The sequence below is a fragment of the Oenanthe melanoleuca genome, chromosome 9 (genome assembly GCF_029582105.1).
Source record: "Oenanthe melanoleuca isolate GR-GAL-2019-014 chromosome 9, OMel1.0, whole genome shotgun sequence".
NCBI lineage: Eukaryota > Metazoa > Chordata > Aves > Passeriformes > Muscicapidae > Oenanthe > Oenanthe melanoleuca.
Window position 1 is genome coordinate 13,057,864 of NC_079343.1, and position 21,984 is coordinate 13,079,847.

At 54.4% G+C, this 21,984-nt stretch overlaps 2 protein-coding genes across 2 annotated transcripts; both read left to right on the plus strand.

The window, feature by feature from the left end:
- The first annotated feature begins 439 nt into the window (after positions 1 to 439).
- Positions 440 to 1,562, plus strand: RAP2B (RAP2B, member of RAS oncogene family). The gene has a single exon (XM_056499063.1). The coding sequence runs from the start codon at positions 772 to 774 to the stop codon at positions 1,321 to 1,323; it is 552 nt and encodes a 183-aa protein (XP_056355038.1). The 5' UTR covers positions 440 to 771; the 3' UTR covers positions 1,324 to 1,562.
- LOC130256955 (nascent polypeptide-associated complex subunit alpha, muscle-specific form-like) lies at positions 1,437 to 21,129 on the plus strand. The gene is made up of 2 exons (XM_056499129.1): positions 1,437 to 1,758; positions 20,255 to 21,129. The coding sequence occupies exons 1-2, from the start codon at positions 1,437 to 1,439 to the stop codon at positions 21,127 to 21,129; spliced, it is 1,197 nt and encodes a 398-aa protein (XP_056355104.1).
- Positions 21,130 to 21,984: the final 855 nt, after the last annotated feature.

Sequence of the window (21,984 nt, forward strand, 5' to 3'; positions counted from 1 at the left end):
CCGGGCTGCCGCTCCAGCGCTGGCCCCATTTCCGCGCTGGGGGCGGGACCCCGGGGCGGGAGGGAACACGAGGTGATCCCGATCCCGATCCCGATCCCGTTCCCGATCCCGATCCCGATCCCGATCCCGATCCCGATCCCGATCCCGATCCCGATCCCGTTCCCGATCCCGATCCCGATCCCGTTCCCGATCCCGATCCCGATGGACCCGGACACGCGCGCTGATCCCGCGCGCGCGCGGCCCCGCGGAGGGCGGGGATCACACGCGCAGGGCGGGGCGCTGCCGCCGGCAGCCAATGGGAGCGGGCGGCGCCGCAACGCAGCCAATGGGCGGGGACGGGCCGCGCGCAGCAGCCAATGGGCGGGGACGGGCCGCGCGCAGCAGCCAATGGGCGGGGACGGGCCGCGCGCAGCAGCCAATGGGCGGGGACGGGCCGCGCGCCGCAGCCAATGGGCGGGGACGGGCCGCCATGGGCCGCGGCAGCGCCGTCCCGCCGGCGCGCCGGGAGCGGGGCCGGTAGCGGCAGCGCCGCCGCCCTCTCTCCCTCTCTCCCTCTCTCCCTCCCTCCCTCCCTCCCTCTCTCCCTCCCTCTCTCCTCCTCCTCCTCCTCGGCGCTGCCCGGCCCCGGCGCTGTCCCCGCGCCGCTCCGCCAGGCGCGGCCGCCGCTTCCCCGCCCCGCGCGGGGCCGCCCCTCGTCCCCTCCCTCCCTCCGCCCCGTCCCCGCCCGCCGCGGCAGCCCCGAGCGGGAGGCGGCGGAGGGAGGCGGGAGCCATGCGGGAGTACAAGGTGGTGGTGCTGGGCTCGGGCGGCGTGGGCAAGTCCGCCCTTACCGTGCAGTTCGTGACCGGCTCCTTCATCGAGAAGTATGACCCCACCATCGAGGACTTCTACCGCAAGGAGATCGAGGTGGACTCGTCGCCGTCCGTGCTGGAGATCCTGGACACGGCGGGCACCGAGCAGTTCGCCTCCATGCGGGACCTCTACATCAAGAACGGGCAGGGCTTCATCCTGGTGTACAGCCTGGTGAACCAGCAGAGCTTCCAGGACATCAAGCCCATGCGGGACCAGATCATCCGCGTCAAGAGGTACGAGCGGGTGCCCATGATCCTGGTGGGCAACAAGGTGGACCTGGAAGGCGAGCGCGAGGTCTCCTTCGGGGAGGGCAAAGCGCTGGCCGAGGAGTGGAGCTGCCCCTTCATGGAGACCTCGGCCAAAAACAAAGCCTCGGTGGACGAGCTGTTCGCCGAGATCGTCAGGCAGATGAACTACGCGGCGCAGCCCAACGGGGACGAGCCGTGCTGCGCCTCCTGCGCCATCCTCTGAGGCGGCGGCGGCCCCGCGCCCCGGCCCCGCTCGGGGAGACGGCACCGGGGAGAAGCATCATCGTCTTGGAAATGTGGCTTTTCTCGGCGTGTACGTTTCGTCCAGTCTTGGTCATGGCATATTTCCTGTCGGTGTCGGCGACGGGCGCGGGAGCAGCCGGTCCTGCCGCCCGGGCAGCGGAGCCACGCGGGGAGCGGAGCCCGCACCCGGGACAGCCGGACCCGTACCCGGGAGAGCCCCGGGACAACGGCGGGACAGCCGGACCCGTACCCGGGACAGCGGAGCCCGCACCCGGGACAGCCGGACCCGTACCCGGGAGAGCCCCGGGACAGCCGGACCCGCACCTGGGAGAGCCCCGGGACAACCGCGGGGAGCGGAGCCCGCACCCGGGACAGCGGCGGGACAGCCCCGGGACAGCGGGGCTCGCACCCCGGGGTACAGTCTCAACATCTCCAGGATGCGGTTCTGATCCCCCCGGTGCCCCGGGCCGGTTCTGATCCCCCCCGGTGCTCCGGGCCGGTTCTGATCCCCCCGGTGCCCCGGGCCGGTTCTGATCCCCCCGGTGCTCCGGGCCGGTTCTGATCCCCCCGGTGCTCCGGGCCGGTTCTGATCCCCCCGGTGCCCCGGGCCGGTTCTGCCCCCCGGTGCCCCGGTGCGGTTCTGATCCCCCCGGTGCCCCGGTGCGGTTCTGATCCCCCCGGTACCCGGTGCGGTTCTGCCCCCCGGTGCCCCGGGCCGGTTCTGATCCCCCCCGGTACCCGGGCCGGTTCTGATCCCCGGTGCCCCGGGCCGGTTCTGATCCCCCCGGTACCCGGTGCGGTTCTGCCCCCCGGTGCCCCGGGCCGGTTCTGCCCCCCGGTACCCGGTGCGGTTCTGCCCCCCGGTGCCCCCGCCGCTCCCCGCGGTCTCTATGCAAGAGAGTTGCACATGGAGCTGGGACTGCCCCGCTGGTGCTGCCAGGCTCGGGGCGCGGGCAGCGCCGCCGATTCCCTGGAATAATGCTCTATTCTGTTTACCTGCTGTATGCGATGGGAGTTTGCAGGAGAGTGGTAGCGTGGTGGTTTTTCTCCTGGTTCTGTTTGTTTGTTTGTTTTTTTAAATCAGCTGTGAAAATGTTACAGATCTGCACAATTTTTTAGGTGTGCGTGCGTGTGTGATTTCGTTGTGGTTTTGGTTTTTCCTCTGGCGGGGGGTGGGGGGCGGTGGTGCTGTTTGTGCCGGGGGTTTGGGTTTGGGTTGGCAATACCTGATTTTGATGACTAGCTCTCTCAAGTGCAAAGACTTCCCATGAGGGATGCAGGGCCAACAGCAGCCCTGTGTCTGTAGAGTGCCTTCAAAACTCAGCTGTTCCAGCCGGTGCCAACCTGTGAAAGCTCCACAGAATCCCATTATCTACTACTCCAAAAACTACTTAACAGTTTCCTTGCAGTAATCACACCGAGCAAGCCAGGACAAAAGGGCCTATTGTTAGTGGAATTTATTTCTTCTTTCCATCTGAGCCTTTTAACTGTTATTTCCATGTCTTGCAAGTTCTGGCTTTATTTACTTCAAATTGACAAGAATTTAGCCTTTTGGGATTTTGGGGGGAAGGGCTTTTTTTTCTTGTTATTGTTTGTTCTGTTTCCCTTTGATTTTTGTCGTGGGATGTGCCTCCAGCCAGCAAAGAAGGAAATTTTATCGTTGTGATGTACCAAGAAAATTCTAAAAACTGTCATTTTAACTGCGGCCATGCATTGAAGAGATGTCTATCCGTTTTGAGAATTTTAATACAAATGCTGTTTTTTAGAAAACAACTTTGTGCATTGTTATGTATCACATGAAACACTGACTTTCACACAGGCTCTTAATCCAGATTTATATCTCATAGCAGTGAAAGGTGGAGGGGTCGATTGAGCTGAGAGCAGTGGTTAAAAAAAGGCAAACCACAAGGTTGCTGTTTTACCTGATTCTGAGTCCTTTTTGGTGCAGGGTCTTGCTTGTGTTCAGGTCCTGGCCATGTGATGCCAGGCTGTGGGAAGGAAGCTGTGCTCAGGGCAGCTTTAGGCCCTTTTCCCCTCCAGGAAGCAGCATGGTTTATTGGGGTGAAGTTCTAAAGGTCAATTATTTATGAAATTTCAGTTTTTAGTCTCACTGCATTATCACTTTAAAATTATAAGCCAGAATTTGTTGTTTCCTGGTTGGCAGAGGGGCTGGGGTGGAGGAGAGCTGTGCCTCCCACCAGCTGGAAGATCCAAGGAGTTTGTTTGCCTCTTTCCTTCCTCTCTTTGCCCCTTCTTTAAAGGTGTCTGAATTCAAAACCTGCAACTCTTTTCCCTTCTCCCTCTATCCCAAGAAGTCTTGAAATTATCTTCATCTCAAAAACAAAGGTTGAGCCATGATGTGTAAAGGGGTTTTTAATCAGTCTGTCTGAAAAGTACCTGCCACAATTCCTCTGTGAATCTGGTAAATTCTCCTGTTTTGAGCAGGAAAACTTTGTGTTTCAGCACAAAGAGCAGTGTGCAGTGTCAGTGTGATGCTACCTTTTGAAATCCACTGACTGGAAGGAAAATTGCCATTTATCTTTTAGTCAGAACTCGATACTTGGTGTAGCAACATCAAGTATCCCCTGGAAATTTGGAAATGGTGTTTCTGCTCCTGAGCTCAGGTGTGTCCTTCCAGCCAGGACCTGGGGCTGTTCAGTCTCTGCTACAACCACAGTGAAAAGCAGAGAGGGCTGCAGGAGGCAGCCCCAGTGCTGGTCCCTGTAATACATTAATTCACCCCAAAACTGAGAGCATGGCTGCAGCTCATCTTCCAGAAATTCCTAAAAATTCATTAGAAACCAGAGGACTCCCATGCTGGAAAACAGGGGACTATCACTGGCAGAAGAGGTTTCTTCTCACCCAAGTACTGCATTGAAAGCTGAGGAAGCTGCTGCCACATCTGCAGCTTACAGACTGCATGTCCAATGTTAAAAAAAATAAATGTACATCTCAGTTACTGCCATGCTTCAGTTTTGCCTTAAATTCAATGGGAATGTGCAGTTTTCTGCACCCACCAGGCCTTGCTCTAGACCAGTGCACTGACATCTTGATGTGGTTGGTAAAAGCAGGTTTTTATTTATTGTGCCCTCCAGGTCCCTCTCGTTCCCCAGTGCCTCTTTCCCACTGCCTGGGCTGTGCTTGAGGGATGAAGCAAAAGTGGGTGTTGGTGGCACAGCACCCAGCTGTGCTCAGCCAGCTGAGCTCTGTGTTGTGCTGGGCCTTCCTGAGGTACATTCTGCTTTTGGCCAAAAAAAGGTGCATTTGTCAACAGTGAAGCATTGAAGCAGCTGTGGCACTGTCTGGTCAGGGTTTTGAATGTATTTAGGCATTCCATGTTCTCTGTGACTGGCAAGGACAGTACAAAGTGTAGAGCTCAGTAGTCTGATCTTCCAAATATTCTGAAGTGTTTTGGTGCTTGTTAAACATAGGCCTTGTCTATAAAAAGTCTGAAAAAACTCATCCTGCTTTAACTTGACTGAGTGATGAAAGCTATATTAGCTTGGACACTTGAGGGAAATGTTGTATCAATATAAAGGTACTCTTTATTCCTTTTCCCTGTGGGAATATGTTACACCCGTGTCAATACAGAGGTGGTATATCACTCTTTTCACAGTGAGAATTGCAAATATTTACTTGTTTTGGAAGAAAAATTACATTCCCAGCCAAAATACTTCCTGACATTGCAGAAATTGTGTAAACAAGGCCTTGGTTTAAGGCCAGTCTTGTGACCACATATTTTGCTGTACATAATGATTGTATTTTGAAAATCCGAGCTTGTTGTGTTGCACCCCGGTGTCCTGGTGTGCCCGTGCTGTGTGCTCAGCCAGCCCAGAGCAGTGTGCTGCTGCCCAGCATCGTGGCAGGACCTGCTGATGTGATGGTGCTGCAGCTGCTGTGGGCTCTGTGGGATCCTGGGGGCTCTGCCTCTCTCGAAAGAATGTACGGCAAGTTGTGTGCAAAGGGCATTTTAAATAAAGGGCAGCTGGCTCTTTATGACTTCCTCACTTGGGTGCTCATTGTGTGCAGGTGTTCTTGGGGGTCAGATTTCCTCAAGGAGGGGCAGAATGCAGAAGCTCGTGTGTTCTCTCAGAGTTTTGTGCTGGGAGGAGTGGCACAGTGCCCGGGGTGTGTGGCTGCCTCCCACGAGGTGAGTGGAAGCAGGGGCTCTGTCCTGAACAGGTTTGTATTTTGTACAGGCTCCTCTGAGCAAGCCCTCACTGCACCCTTGGCCAGGGCAGTTCCTGGTCTGGTCACACCTGAGACCTGCTCTGGGAGCAAGTGTGAGCTCAGCTCCAATGGGAAATGGTTTAAATATTGATATCCACAGCTTACAGCCTGCTCCTGCACACAGTGTGAGTGTCAGGCTCTCCTTCCTGTCACATTGCCACAGCATGTTGGAGAAGCTCCTCTTTGCAGGAATCCAGCAGCTGCCCAAACTGCAGAACTTTGTGTTTGGGGCTGGCAGTCTGTGTGTGCAGCAGATGAGAGGGATCTGAGAGCAAACTTAGTGCAAAAAACAAAAGATGTTCAAGTGAGTTGTAGTGATGAGAAATGGAGTGCAAGTGTGGTGCTGAGGCTGTGTGTGTCGGGGTTTGGGTTGGTTTTTTTTAATTTTGTGTTTTAATTTGTGTGGAGTTTGTTAGTCTGTAATCAAAAACCTTGCTGTGTTTCCCAAGGAAGAGTCAGAATGTGTATGTGAGTGTGTGTGTGACTTCACTGGGGCTGGAATCAGAATTCCTCCCTTCCCACAGATGATCTCCCCTCGGTGATCTCAGTTCTGGAGCATTCCTTATTGTGGGACACTCACTCATTGTGGGACACTCATTGTGGGACACTCATTGTGGGACACTCATTGTGGGACACTCATTGTGGGACACTCCTTATGGTGCTGAAGGAACCCTCAGGAAATCCTGCTGGATGCTGATGAGCAGAGATGTTCCTGCAGAAAGCTCCAGAGCAGCCATCACAATTTCTGTGTGGCTGTTCTGAATTTCTGAAGGGTCCAACTGCTCCAGCCAACACTGCTCTGCTGCTGTCCATGGCAGAGATGCACTTTGTGCTCAAAGCAAGAACTCAAATCCTTCATCTGCACTGTCCAACAAGTGCCAGATCCTGCCTAAACCTCTGTAAAATTAGAAGTCAGTTAACCAGAACTTACAAGTCATTCAAGTAAGTCTTAAAATATTGAAAGCAGCTGTTCTGTATTTACTCTGTTTTAGTTTTGGCAGTCTTGGGTCTTTTGGAGGTTTGAAGAACAGACTGATCAAGAAGCCATAGCTTTGTTTTGTGGTCCTTAACAGAGAGAGATTTTTAGGAAAATGGTGTCTGACATGTAACTTCAGTGATTTAAACCCCATTTATTTCTACAAAGTTCTGCAAGGGAATGCTGTAGACAGGGCTTGGTTAATAGATTTGGTGTCCAGGTACAGACAGACCCCAGATGCTTCTCCTCTGCTTGACAGACCTATAATGATTGCTGCAGCAAAGACACCAATGAGAATGATCAAAAGATTGTTGCAGTTTTTGCCTTTTGATGCAATCATGGTCATTTGTTACACTGGGGTAAAAGGGGATGTTTTAAGTTGCTTTTGAGAATGGTAGTAAATGGATTTCTGGGTGGAAACCAATCTGAAATGGAAGTTGGCTATTCTTTCCTCTGAATCAGGTGTTGCAAAAGGTGCAGGTTGGTGTTTATAGAAGGTGTCCCTTCCCAGTTTCTCATTCGTGGGCACATTCATCTAAGTTTTTTGGTTTTATAGTATTCCTAGAGTTATCCCAATTCCAGCAATCCAGGGGACATGTACTGTATCCACTCTTGTCCAGAGAGGCAGTTGAAAGAGAAATCTCTGCAGATATTCCAAAAACACTTTCTGTAGGAGCAGAAAACAGGCTCATTTTGGAGATTAAAAACACAAAATGTGCCTGTGCTGGGGGGTGGTTCCTGCCCAGCTGTGCTGCCTGGGGCTCCTTGGTGAGCTGGGGCTGGAGGAGCAAGGACTGATGAAATCCTGGGCAGGGTGGGTTGTGGGGCGGGTTATGGGGTGGTCTGTGGGGTGGGTTATGGGGTGGTCTGTGGGGTGGTCTGTGGGGTGGTCTGTGGGGTGGGTTGTGGGGTGGTCTGTGGGGTGGGTTATGGGGTGGTCTGTGGGGTGGTCTGTGGGGTGGTCTGTGGGGTGGGTTGTGGGGTGGTCTGTGGGGTGGGTTATGGGGTGGTCTGTGGGGTGGGTTATGGGGTGGTCTGTGGGGTGGTCTGTGGGGTGGGTTGTGGGGTGGTCTGTGGGGTGGGTTATGGGGTGGGTTGTGGGGTGGTCTGTGGGGTGGTCTGTGGGGTGGTCTGTGGGGTGGGTTGTGGGGTGGTCTGTGGGGTGGGTTATGGGGTGGTCTGTGGGGTGGGTTATGGGGCGGGTTATGGGGTGGTCTGTGGGGTGGGTTATGGGGGTGGTTATGGGGTGGTCTGTGGGGTGGGTTATGGGGTGGTCTGTGGGGTGGTCTGTGGGGTGGGTTATGGGGCGGGTTATGGGGTGGTCTGTGGGGTGGGTTATGGGGGTGGGTTATGGGGTGGTCTGTGGGGTGGGTTGTGGGGGTGGTCTGTGGGGTGGTCTGTGGGGTGGGGCTGGAAGCAGGACACACAGTGCAGGCTCCCCAGGAGCCAGGCATGGTTGTGTGGCAGGGCAGGGAGCTGGGGAGATGGGCTCCATTCCTCTGGTTTGGGTGTAGAACATCCTTTTGTGTGTGTGCTATGGATTTACTGGGGTTTCCCTCCTTACATTGCTAAGCAGATTCAAAAGTGCAGAAACCATTTGTCCAACGTGTGTTCTCCACCAGGGATGAGTTTGGTGTTTGGGCTGAGCTTCCCTAGACACTAATCACCAAAATCCCTTTTAAGCTGTGTGGAACTTCATAGTGCTGATTGCTGCAATGTGACTCAGGGTTTGGGAGCTGTGTGTGCTGAAGGATGAGATGAGTGATGATTTTATCCCCTGGATGAACTGCAGCACTATCACCTACCCCCATTTCATATGGGGACTTTGCTGCCAAGTTTTTACTGATGATTACCAAAGTTAAGATGAAAGCATGCTAACCAAGCGCTGGAGTAATTGATTTTCTAATGTTTGCAATCTTGATTTCCCTTCTCTTTGGGATACTCTGCTGCATCCCAGATCAGCTGCCTGTTTTCCACTGGGTTTCTTGTTTCAAATGTTAGGTTTGCTTCAGTGTGGGTTTTCCTTTCCCTTGGGTTGTTGGATCTTTTGGTTTCTCCTTTAATTAAAGTTGCTGTGTAGCACAAGCTGCACAGATTCCAGAAACACGTGCCATGTCTCCACATATTTTTGTAATAAAGTTTAAGGAGAACACTGTATGTTTAAGGTGTTTCTGAGGCCTGGACTCTCAGCAGAGAAACAGCTCAGAAAAGATTATTTCCAAGAGAACTGGGTCAGCCTGGAGTGAATTAGAGTTCAGAGATACTGAGGCATTTATTCCCTTACAGTATTACTGCACCACAGCCTCTGCTGACAGTTACAGATTGCTGAGCATAAATATTTATGCACATGTACAAAGTTGTATCTGGTATCCACAATTTGGGAAACATCCACATTCTTCTACTTCTAGCACAGAAAATCAGGAGCTGTGTGCCTGCACTCGCTGAGTATCAGCCCAGTAACACAGAAATTGAGGTGTGTGCTGGTAATTTAGCCAATTCTCAGCACCTGAAAAGAGTTCTCTGGGTTCTCTTCAAGCACTTTTGGCCTGGCACAGATTAGTTCAGCATTGCTAAGCCAGCAGGTCTCTGTGGTGGTGAGAGGTGAGGCCTTGACCTGTCTGAGCTCTCTGGTTTTGGGCAGCTCTGTCTGTGTGGGAAGCCAGCCTTGTGTCACCTCTGTGTCCCTGTGAGGGGCACAGGGAGCCAGAGCTGAGTGTGAGAGGCAGGACAGACATTCCTGGCTCCTCACAGGCTCTGGAGGCTGGGCCAGCTCCCTGTGTGCAGCTGTTCCAGCTGTGCTGAGGCACCAGCCACGGCTGGGCTTTGCAGCACTCAGCAGCTAACAGCAATGGACTGGTGAGGAGCTGGAGCTCGTTTGGAAAACACGTTTGTGCATACTCACGTGGAGACATAAATGTTATTGCAGCATGTACACACACCTAGGCAAATGTGTGAGGAGTCCCCAGTGCCAACAGTAGAACAGTTAATATCAATTCATGACCAAAGTTCTCTTTGTGCACTGACTTAACACTGTTTGAATTAGAACCTGACATTTTCTCTGATTCAGTGGATGTGTGTCCCTAATTCTTCATTCTTTTGCAACCCCATTGGAATCAGAGCCTTGTTTAAGCTAATTAGAGCATTACTTGAATTTAAATATTTCACATGCACGAAGTGTGATTTTTAAAGATGTAACTTCATTATAAAAGAAAGCCCCCCTTCTCCTGTGCCTTTAGCTGAATTCTCAGCTGTCTATAGTGTAAACTTGAACTTATTTTTCCCCTTTCCATGGGTGATTTTACCCTGAGGTGACCCTGTATGTAAATTGTGACTCTATCCTGAACAGCCAACAGGTGAATTATAATGTTTTTACACTGTTGTTTCAACAGCCAGAGGTCCTGTGGAGCCCTGGCAGTCGTGGCCAGCCAGGAAGAGAAGGGTTTGGAGCTGTGTGCCCTGAGGGGGCTGTGGGATGAGCAGGGTGAGGAACATCCCCAGCACCTGCAGCAGGCTGGGGCTGCACCCCAGCGCTCCCTCTGCAGCTGAATCAAGGGGCAGAAGTTACACAGAGCCTTCATTTGATGTTTTTGATTTTTTGGTGGCTGCCAAGAGCTGCATAAGCCCCTGAACTATGTCAGAGCTGGAGGGAGAACAAAGGTGCCCCGAGTTTGCCTTTCCCTCCTGCCCTGCTGCCTCCACTGCACTCTGGAGCTCTGTGAGCCTCCAGACTGTGGCTCACTGCAGGGACGTGTGGTCACACAGATGAAAACATGCATGTTCCAAAAGTATAAAAACCACAATTTTCAGCTTTATACTTCAGGAAGCAAGAGTGCTGCCTTGCCTTGGTGTAAGCACTAGACTGTAGAAACTTCTCAGAAGGAAGGATGAGTTCCTTTGGGTGGCCCCAGCCTCCCCTCTGAATAAAACTGGATATACTCTGGGATCCAGAGCTTGGATGGAAAACTTGTGCTGTGAGCACGCTCAAAATTGAATTAATTAGAAACTCTTACAATTTTTAGTCACTTGAAATGGGGTCAATTTCAAATCAATCTCTTTGCAAGATGAAACACACTGACTTCAAAACAGGCTTTTATGGTGATACATCACAGCACTTATCAAATTAACAAAGGGCTGAGCCAGCAGGTAACGAGGTGCTCAGCTGGGGCTGAGCTTTCTTCCAAGAGCAGGTATTATTTTTAAGCCTAATAACTACCCTTATGGAAAAAGCAAATTTTTTTAAAGACTCAGGGAAAGGTTCAAGCTGAAAAACAGTGATTGCAGGACTCAGGGAGGATTATGGTAATTTATTTCAATTAATTCAATGTGAAACAGATTATAGATCACTGTGCTTCACCATCTTGTGGAAAATCTAGCATTCAAAATGTGGCATAATCAGATTTTGATTTATGCAAACTCTCTCTGGAGCACACTACCCCAGTCTCCTGTTTTGCAGCAGTGGCAAGGCAATGTTTCCCTGAGGGAGGGTTTCTAGCAAGGCTGGCATCAGCTCTGGCTGCTGTGGGAGCAGGACACTGTGCCAGCTCAGCCAGGGGTGTGCCCTGCAGGGCTGCGGCCGCCGGAGCCACAGAGGGTCAGCCCGAGGGGCTGTGCACGGCTCACAGCCAGGGCAGTGCACGGCTCACAGCTGCTGTGTCCTCGGTTCTGGGTTCTGTGCCCTGGGTTCTGTGTGCTGTGCCCTGCGTTCTGTGCTCTGGGTTCTGTGTGCTGTGCCCTGCGTTCTGTGCCCTGGGTTCTGTGTGCTGTGCCCTGCGTTCTGTGCTCTGGGTTCTGTGTGCTGTGCCCCGTGCGCTGTGCTCTGGGTTCTGGGTTCTGTGCTCCTTGTATTGTGTTCTGCACGAAGAGATCCGAGCAGGCGGCAGCTCGCGTGTAACCAGCAGAACCTCGGGAAAGGAACCTGGGCAGGAGCAGAGCGGGGAGAGAGCGGTGCGGGGACAGAGCAGAGAGGACACAGAGCAGAGCGGGGACAGAGCAGAGAGGGGACAGAGCAGAGCGGGGACAGAGCAGAGAGGGGACAGAGCAGAGAGGGACAGAGCAGAGAGGGGACAGAGCAGAGAGGGGACAGAGCAAAGAGGGGACAGAGCAGAGCGGGACAGAGCAGAGAGGGACAGAGCAAAGAGGGGACAGAGCAGTGAGGGGACAGAGCAGTGAGGGACAGAGCAAAGAGGGGACAGAGCAGAGCGGGACAGAGCAGAGAGGGGACAGAGCAGAGCGGGGACAGAGCAAAGAGGGGACAGAGCAGTGAGGGACAGAGCAGTGAGGGACAGAGCAAAGAGGGGACAGAGCAGAGAGGGGACAGAGCAGAGCGGGGACAGAGCAGAGAGGGACAGAGCAAAGAGGGGACAGAGCAGTGAGGGGACAGAGCAGTGAGGGACAGAGCAAAGAGGGGACAGAGCAGAGCGGGACAGAGCAGAGAGGGGACAGAGCAGAGCGGGGACAGAGCAAAGAGGGGACAGAGCAGTGAGGGACAGAGCAGAGCGGGACAGAGCAGAGAGGGGACAGAGCAGAGCGGGGACAGAGCAGAGAGGGGACAGAGCAGAGCGGGGACAGAGCAGAGCGGGGACAGAGCGGTGCGGGGACAGAGCGGTGCGGGGACAGAGCAGAGATGGGACAGAGCAGAGAGGGGACAGAGCAGAGCGGGGACAGAGCAGAGAGGGGACAGAGCAGAGCGGGGACAGAGCAGAGAGGGGACAGAGCAGAGCGGGGACAGAGCAGAGCGGGGACAGAGCAGAGAGGGACAGAGCAGAGAGGGGACAGAGCAGAGAGGGGACAGAGCAGAGCGGGGACAGAGCAGAGAGGGGACAGAGCAGTGAGGGACAGAGCAGAGCGGGGACAGAGCGGTGCGGGGACAGAGCAAAGAGGGGACAGAGCAGAGCGGGGACAGAGCAGAGAGGGGACAGAGCAGAGAGGGGACAGAGCAGAGAGGGACAGAGCAAAGAGGGGACAGAGCAGAGAGGGACAGAGCAGAGAGGGGACAGAGCGGTGCGGGGACAGAGCAGAGAGGGCAGAGAGCAGAGAGGGCAGAGAGCAGAGCGGGCACAGCTGCTCCCATCAGCCTCTCGCCGTGTGCGGGTTTCTCTGTGTGGTTCATTTTGTTTGCGGGTCCCTCTGTATGCGGGTCCCGCCGTGCCCCTTGCTCTGCTCTCTGCTCGGTGCTGGCGCCCCTCCCTCAGCTGTAGCAGGGAAGCGGCTGAAGATCTCGGGACAATTCTCCGTTCTCAGTCTCCTCAGCTCTCCCCCTTCACTCACACACAGTTCTGCTTCCCGCAATTCCAGCCCAGCAGGAACAAATGCAATGCAATGGTTGCGGTGGCATTTGGGGGCGCTGGGATGGAAGCCCACGGTGTCACTGCCCTCGGGGTGGGTAAATGCTCCTTTTGGCTGCAGCAACCCCAGATGTGGGATGGGAGTGCAGAAGTGCCCCCAGAGCTGGGCACAGCTTGCCCAGCAGAGCGCAGGGTGCAGGAGCCGGTGCTGGATGATGCTTTGAGGTTTCCACAGGGATTATCAGCAATGCTCATTCCCAATCACCGGCGCTGCAGTCCCTGCTCGTTTCAGGGCTGTAGAACAGGGGCTGTGTGACAGCAGCTCTGCCTGCTCTGAAACGTAACCCAGGGGATGAACCGCAATACCCTCCCCTGGCTGGGACCTGAGGTCCTCAGGCTTTGTGCTGTACTGAGGGAACTTACAAAAGCTAATTTTAAGCAATCAATGCTGATTAATGTTCAGGGTTTTACCTATTTAAAGAGTGTTCTGATGAGAAGCAGTCAGCACGTTGCAGACTTCCCTTTGGCTGTTAAAAAGTTTATGGTTATTGAATTACTTCTAACAGAATGATAGACAACTTTATATATTTATTGTTTATGGGGTACTATTTTCGACTCTTTGTTGATCATGTTGAATACATGCGTCTTCTGTGTTTTCGGGCATGTCTGAGGGAGCAGGGCTGGTACTCGGCTATCACTCTGAGATTTCACTCCCAGGTTTCCCAGATGCGATTCCCTGTGCCCGGGTGTCCGCAGCCCTTCTGATGCTTCAGCCCGGTAACATCAGGATCCCTCCCCATGGGCTCCCTCCCAGCCTCTGGGCAGCAAAGCCCGGCTGCAGCGGCTGGATGGACCGAGCGGGGCTGCCAGGGCACTCAGCTCCTGCTGCCAGGGCTGCCAGGGCTGTGCGGGCACACAGATCCTGCTGCCAGGGCTGTGCGGGCACACAGATCCTGCTGCAGGGCTACCAGGGCACACAGATCCTGCTGCGGGGCTGCCAGGGCACACAGCTGCTGCTGCCAGGGCACACAGATTCTGCTGCGGAGCTGCCAGGGCTGCCAGGGCACACAGCTCCTGCTGCCAGGGCACACAGATCCTGCTGCCAGGGCACACAGATCCTGCTGCGGGACTGTGCGGGCACACAGCTCCTGCTGCCAGGGCTGCCAGGGCTGCCAGGGCACACAGATCCTGCTGCCAGGGCACACAGCTGCTGCTGCCAGGGCACACAGCTGCTGCTGCGGGGCTGCCAGGGCTGCCAGGGCACACAGATCCTGCTGCCAGGGCACACAGCTGCTGCTGCCAGGGCACACAGCTGCTGCTGCGGGGCTGCCAGGGCTGCCAGGGCACACAGATCCTGCTGCCAGGGCACACAGCTGCTGCTGCCAGGGCACACAGCTGCTGCTGCGGGACTGCCAGGGCACACAGCTCCTGCTGCCAGGGCTGCCAGGGCACCGAGGGCGCTCCCAGTGCCCCGCACAGCTGCCCAGATCCCGCAGAGCCCGGCACAGCCCCGGGGGCTGCCGGAGCAGCTGCTCTCGGGAGCTTGGCAGCTGCTGCGCTCAGCCCGGGGAGCCGCACTCATTGACTTCGGAAAATAAAATCTTTGTGTGTAGTCTGTCCTTTCTCTCAGCTGCGCTCGTTCCCTAATGTGTTTAGGAGTCGGCATTCATGTTTCACCATTTATGGCTGTCTCTTCTGAGCCCGTTTGGGTAAAAACGGAGAGGAAACATGGGTTTTAAAAATTCTTGGTTATTTCTTTTAAAACTTAGATCAGTGCCTACTCCCAGTTGTTCTTGAATTGGCAAGTTCCAGGTTTGATTCCTAAAGGGAGTGGGTGCATTAACTCGTGTCGTTGGCCCATCACCTTCCCCGAAGCCACAGGGGAAGGATTTCAAGAGGAAGGTACTTGATGTTTCTCAGCTGGAAAGTGCCAGCCAGTGGCTTAGTCTGGATCGATTAACGAGGTTTGTCCTGTTGCCAGGGCTCATTTTTATTATCCAGACTTCCCTTCTGGGAATAGCCTAAATAGATGGAATCAGTGCTTCTGCCTGAAGCGTGTGGCAGCTGAGATTTGAGGTTGTTTCTCCACCAACCCTCTCTCCCTCACTTTCTGATTTACAGGTTTGTAGGGAACTACCACTTTATTATAGAGACAAGGATTTGTGCTATAGTTCATGGGGACAGTGAACACCAACTCAGAACCTTCTACAAGGGTTATACAATCACAGTTACCAAGTACAGGAATTGAATCCCTTTCTTTTCTTGGCAGAGGTGCCTGTGGCAGGGGCTCAGCCTGGACAAAAGGAGGCTGGGGGAACATTCTCACCCTCCACAGGAGGATGCAGCCAGGTGGGAGTCAGGCTCTGCTCCCAGGGAACAGCGACAGGATGAGAGGAAATTGATATTTCAGATATTTAGGAATTCTATGTACTTTGTATCAGTGTTTTTAAATGATGTTGTGTAATTACTCAGTGGTGAGTGCTAGTATTTCTTATGAGCACAACCCCAACACCCCAGTCCAGAGCAGGCTTTTCTCTCACCATACAGTCTGCAGTTTCTGACATGGATGCTTCCCTTCACACACGGCTGGGCAGGCAATTTCTGTGCTGATCACCATAGAAACCTGCAGATCCATCACTTGGTCCGACTGTTCCCATGCTGTAGCAGGGAGCTGGCATCAGAAAATGCAAATAAGGGGCGGGAGAGAAGCTTGGTGAAAGCAGTGCCTTTCTTCTTTATTTTAGCAAAGCTGATCTTGATTCCAAGCTGCCCTTATTCCTGTTTAACCCAAACTCAGGTTTTCTCCTTAACAATGTTTTTGTGGAGCTTCTCTGAGCAGCTGTGCTGTCCCTGCTGCCTGTCTGGGATGGGGCTGTTGTCACAGACCTCAACATGGAAGTGGTTTGGTCTTTCCTGCATCTGATCAGACCCCAGTGGGGTCTTCCTCAGTCCCTTGAAGTGCACCAGCTTCTCTCCTGTGGGCTGGGGAATTTTTATAGCTTGTCTCAATTGGTTGCATAGGAGCTCAGGTAATTCTATTACTGATCAATAATTTTTTCAGTGCTATACAACTGGCAGCTAAAACATGAACGATTCCCAGAATAGTGGAAAAGGAGTTTATTTTCTTAATGAAAATATGAGGAAAGGCTGATTTACACTGGTTAAATAGTCACAGTACTTGCCATTACAGCTGGCCTGCACAGGAACACTGAGCGTGTTTTAGTTGCAGCTGACCCTGAATGCAGCTGACCCTGTCCCTGTCCCTGTCCCTGTCCCTGTCCCTGACCCTATCCCTGTCCCTGCTCCTGTCCCTGTCCCTGTCCCTGTCCCTGTCCCTGTCCCTGTCCCTGTCCCTGACCCTATCCCTGTCCCTGCTCCTGTCCCTGTCCCTGTCCCTGTCCCTGTCCCTGTCTCTGTCCCTGTCCCTGTCCCTGTCCCTGACCCTGATCCTGTCCCTGTCCCTGTCCCTATCCCTGTCTCTGTCCCCTGTCCCTGTCCCTGTCCCTGACCCTATCCCTGTCCCTGCTCCTGTCCCAGACCCTGTCCCTGTCCCTGTCTCTGTCCCCTGTCCCTGACCCTGTCCCTGACCCTTTCCCTGTCCCTGCTCCTGTCCCTGTCCCTGTCCCTGCTCCTGTCCCCTGTCCCTTCCCCCTGTCCCTGTCCCTGTCCCTGTCTCTGTCTCTGTCCCTGTCCCTGTCCCACAGCACCAGGGCTGTGTTTAGCCTGGCTGTGAGCGTGGCTCATGGAGACAGGAGGGGGCTGAGAGCAGGAACAGGCTGCTGTGCAGGGAAGCAGCAGGAAGGTACAGGAGGAGGAGAGGGAGGGCTGGTCTGGAGAACAGAAATGCAGCAGATGGGGCAGCGCTCACTGAGGATCCCTGGCAGTGTCCAAGGCTGGACACTGGGGCTTGGAGCAGCCTGGGACAGTGGGAGGTGTCCCTGCCATGGCAGAGGGTGGGATGGCCTTTAAGGTCCCTTCCAACCCAAACCAGCCAGAGATTCTGTGATTAAGACATGTGCCCAGGAGTTTTTAGTCACTCACAAAACCAGCAACCAGCCATGAGTGGCATGGCTTCTGTTCTGGCTGATGGTGCCTTGGTGTCTGTCAGGTGCTGGGGTTCAGAGTCCAACTCATTATGGTAACTCTGAGACTTGCTTCTTGGATTATGTAGCAAATCAGCCTGGAAAAAGCTGGAATAGGAAAAAGATGTGACTCTTCAGTCTGCCTGTAAGTCCTTGCAGCAGTAGGGTAAATAGCCAAGAAAAATATACCCTCATAGCTTGTTTACTTTTGCCTGGCTGAGCTAAAGAGTTTCCAATTGGGCTTTACAAACCTCAGTTGGTCTCACTGGGGATGTGAATAAAAATAGATCCTAAATGATACCATGGTAAAGCAAAGAGAAATCATAAAGAGGGGAATGAGAATGTTGCCATGCAAGCAGGACCTGGTGCACCCTGTGCTGCCAACAGCCCCAAGGGTTGGATTGAACAGCTCTGCTCAGGCTCGAGCCTGGAGCTGTGTGCAAGGCCAGACAGATCAGCATGAGGGGTCTGTTCCAGGGCTTGGTTTAGGTGGGATTTTATTGCTGGTGGGAAGAACAAGCACCTTCCAAGCACTCTGTGCAAGGCTGCTCTGCACAGCAGGAGAAGGTGGCTGTGACCAAAGGCCCTGGCAGGTCAGTCCTGTTTGAGCTGGGTCTGGCCATAGGAAATTCCCAAACATGATCCCTCCCCTAGCTTGTGGAGAAGCAGCTCCCAGGGATGGGTGGCTTTTAGTTCCAAGAAATGCAATATTCATTATGAAGAAAAACTTTGGTCCCAGCTGTGTTGAAGTTTGCTTGCTAGGGATGATGTGCAGGGGGTTGTGCTGCCTTTTTGTTCATCTTTGTAATAGAAAAAAGAGCTGAGAGGGTACAAGTTAAATGTGTAGATGTGGGTTCTCTTCAGGGAAACTCCCCCTGCGTCAGGGGACCAGATGTTGTCCCGAGATCTCTCTTTTGCTGTGTCAGCGTCACCACTGCAGGCACTCAGCATGTTGTAACACTGGGACTCAGCTTCGTGGTTTCAGAGGCTGGGAGCCCTTTGCACATGCTGAACTAAATAGTGGCTTTCAGGGGTCCAAACAGGGACCGTGCCAGCCTGGGCCTCACTCATTTCCTTTGGGTCAAAGTGAAGTCCGGGATCAGAGAAATGTTACGAAAGAAGAAATCTGGGTGGTTTTCCTACCATGTGTTCCTCACGCGTTGACTTACAACTGCGGCAGCTTTTCAGAGATTCTGAGAAGTGGCAGTGTGAGAGGAGAAGCTCTAAATTTAGCTGCAGAGCGCTTGGTTCAGCGCTGCCCCGGGGGTGTGGGACTTGGCCGGGCTGCGCAGGAAGGAAGGGCGGCTCCGCAGCGCTTTCCTGCCCTGCCGCGGCTGCCGCTGCTGCTGCCTTGGCTGCTGCTGCTGCTGCTGCTGCTGCTGCTGCGGGGTCACGGCGGCGCTGCAGCCGGGCAGGAGCGGGGACCGCACATCGCACTGGCACACTGTCACATTGTCACACTGTCACATTGTCACACTGTCACACTGGCACACTGGCACATTGTCACACTGGCACATTGTCACACTGGCACACAGTCACACTGGCACACTGGCACACTGTCACATTGTCACAGTGTCACACTGACACAGTGTCACTGCAGCCGGGCAGGAGCGGGGACCGCACATCGCACTGGCACACTGGCACATTGTCACACTGTCACATTGTCACACTGGCACATTGTCACACTGTCACATTGTCACATTGTCACACTGGCACACTGGCACACTGGCACACTGTCACAGTGTCACACTGACACAGTGTCACTGCAGCCGGGCAGGAGCGGGGACCGCACATCACACAGTCACACTGTCACATTGTCACACTGTCACATTGTCACACTGTCACATTGTCACACTGTCACAGTGTCACACTGGCACAGTATCACACTGTCACACTGTCACATTGTCACACTGTCACATTGTCACACTGTCACATTGTCACACTGTCACAGTGTCACACTGGCACAGTGTCACTGCAGCCGGGCAAGAGCGGGGATCGCACATCGCACTGGCACACTGTCACATTGTCACACTGTCACATTGTCACACTGTCACAGTGTCACACTGGCACAGTGTCACACTGTCACACTGGAACATTGTCACACTGTCACACTGGCACAGTGTCACACTGTCACACTGTCACACTGACACACTGTCACACTGTCACACTGTCGCACTGTCACAGTGTCACACTGGCACATTGTCACACTGTCACACTGGCAGACTGTCACACTGTCACACTGTCACTGCAGCCGGGCAAGAGCGGGGATCGCACATCGCACTGGCACACTGTCACATTGTCACACTGGCACATTGTCACACTGTCACACTGGCCATACTGTCACACTGTCACACTGGCACAGTGTCACACTGTCACACTGTCACACTGGCCACACTGTCACACTGTCACACTGGCACACTGACACACTGTCACACTGGCACACTGTCACAGTGTCACACTGGCCACCAGCACAGAGCAAGGCTTCCTTTTCCAGGAGAGCTGCTTTCCCAAAGGAGGAGGGATGGAAATGAGGCAGCTGGGAATTTGTTCAGGCTTCTCTTCAGATTTACTGCAGCACAACAAATGAATAACCTGTCTTGCTGGACTCTCCTAGGTCTCCCTCTCCCCTTGCAGGACTGCTGTTCCCTTTTGCTGAGCCACAGATTCCATTGCAGAGACCAGGTCTCACTGTTCTTCTCGTATTTACACATCTGTTGTGAGTGGCCGTGTGGGACCAGGCACAAAGTGGAGCAGAGGTACCAGTGCAGCAGTGGGGATGCAGATCTGCTCCTGGGCTGGCTCTGGTGAGCCTGGCCCCTCCTCTGCCCAAGAGTCACACAGGTGAGCACCTCTGGTCCCCTCCAGCTGAGCTGCTCTGTGACCATCGGCTCCTTCCCATGAAAGCACAGCTCTGCAGGGCAGTGAGCCCCTCTCTGCACAGCTGTTTGCAGCCTGCCATCGCAGGGCTGTCCTGACATGGAAACCCAGCTGCAGAGCTCAGCAGTGATGGGCTATCACTCCAGGAATAAGAGCTGCACCCTGTTGGGGTGCAGTGCATGTGCACCTCTGGGGCTGCACCGAGTGAGAGCTCGAGTCTGTGGGGCTGATGGGGTTAAACCAGAACGATGCCAGAGGAGTGGTTGATGGTGGCTCTGTTGCAGCCGCACAGGAGTCTGCCAGAGCAGCTGGCCCAGGAGCGGCGTTTGTGACTGACACCTCCGCGATGAATGATTGTCATCTGCTAGAAACGCTGACGGTGCCCGGTCCCCACACAAACCGCTCTGCTCAGAGGAGAATCACAGCCAGAGCTCGGCACTGCTGCTCTGCGTGACCTTCCAGCTGCCCTGGGCTCGGCCCGCGCCGCGCAGCTGCCCCCGCTCCCGGGACGCCGGCAGCCGCCTCTTCTACACCGCTCCGAGCTCTTCCTCAGGGTTCCGAGCTCTTCTTCACTGCCCAGAGCTCTTCCTCAGGGTTCCGAGCTCTTCTACACCGCTCCGAGCTCTTCCTCACGGTTCCGAGCTCTTCTACACCACTCCGAGCTCTTCTACACCGCTCCGAGCTCTTCCTCACTGCTCCGAGCTCTTCCTCAGGGTTCCGAGCTCTTCTACACCGCTCCGAGCTCTTCCTCAGGGTTCCGAGCTCTTCTACACCGCTCCGAGCTCTTCTTCACTGCCCAGAGCTCTTCCTCAGTGTTCCGAGCTCTTCCTCCCGGCTCCGAGCTCTTCCTCCCCACTCCGAGCTCTTCCTCCCCACTCCGAGCTCTCCCTCCCCGTTCAGAGCTCTCCCTCCCCGCTCCGAGCTCTTCCTCCCGGCTCCGAGCTCTTCCTCACTGCTCCGAGCTCTTCCTCCCGGCTCCGAGCTCTTCCTCCCCACTCCGAGCTCTTCCTCCCCGCTCCGAGCTCTTCCTCCCGCTCCGAGCTCTCCCTCCCCGCTCCGAGCTCTCCCTCCCCGCTCCGAGCTCTCCCTCCCCGCTCCCATTCTCGCCCGGAGCGCTGTCCCGCAGCTCTCAGATCGCATCTCCTCTGTCTGAGCGGATCCCCCAGAGCCGCCGGGCGGGCAGTGCCCGCTCGGAGCCGGTGAAACCGGACAGCCGGGCGGGAGGGGAGCGGGCTGCGGGGTGGAAGCGATGGCAGAGGTGCGATGGCCGGGAATTCTCACCCGGCGAGCCCAGCAGGAGCTCGCTGACTCCAAAGAAATGTTTGCGAGGGCTGTAGGGGGTAGCAGGTGAAGGAGAGCCGTGAGACATCAGCTCTCCATTCACCACTGCTGTCCCCCGGGGCAAACGGCCCCTCGGCTCTGAGCAGCCGGCAGGGACTGGGCTGACACCTGGAAGCAGGTGAGGCTTCAGGCTTGGCACCTCGAGCTGAATCTCTAGATGTTCCCGTGGTAATTGTGCTCCTGGTCTACTAATGATATGCAAGAAAATACCAATGGTTAGTTTCTATTTTGCAACTCTAAAATCATCCCTGCAGGATTCAACCTCTTCTTGTATTTTCCTTTAGATAATTTTTTCATGTCCCTACTGCTTTTTTTTTTTTTTTTTCTTTTTTTTGTCTACCATAAGAGATCTATTAGTTAAAATAAATTATTTAAAACATAACTGTCAGAATCAATTCCTGGAAACATGCTTTGATTTGGGGAATCTGAAGAGAGGTCTTTAATCCAAAGCTCCATCTGAATGTTCCCCTCAGCTTGAGCTTTTCCTGCCTGACCATCACAGACAGGACAATGCCACAAGCTACCCAGTCCATTCCTTCCCTCTCTCCCCCATACTGCTATTTTTTTTTAACTTTCTATTTGCAGCTGGCCAGTGGAAGATGAAGATGGGCCAGCACTTCTGCTGATGGAAAAGGCTTTATTAGGGTAGAGCTAAGGAATCTAAACAGCTCTACAGAGATCCTGCCACTTTCCCTCTTCCCTGGCAGTTACAGCTGGAAAACAAACAAATGCAGTGACCTGTGCTCCATCAGCTCGTGCCTGTTCTCTGTCTGGGGTGACCAAAGGAGTGTGCAGCCCCCGCCACCCCCAGGGCAGGGCTGGCTCCTGGGGATCCTGGCTGGTAGCCCTGG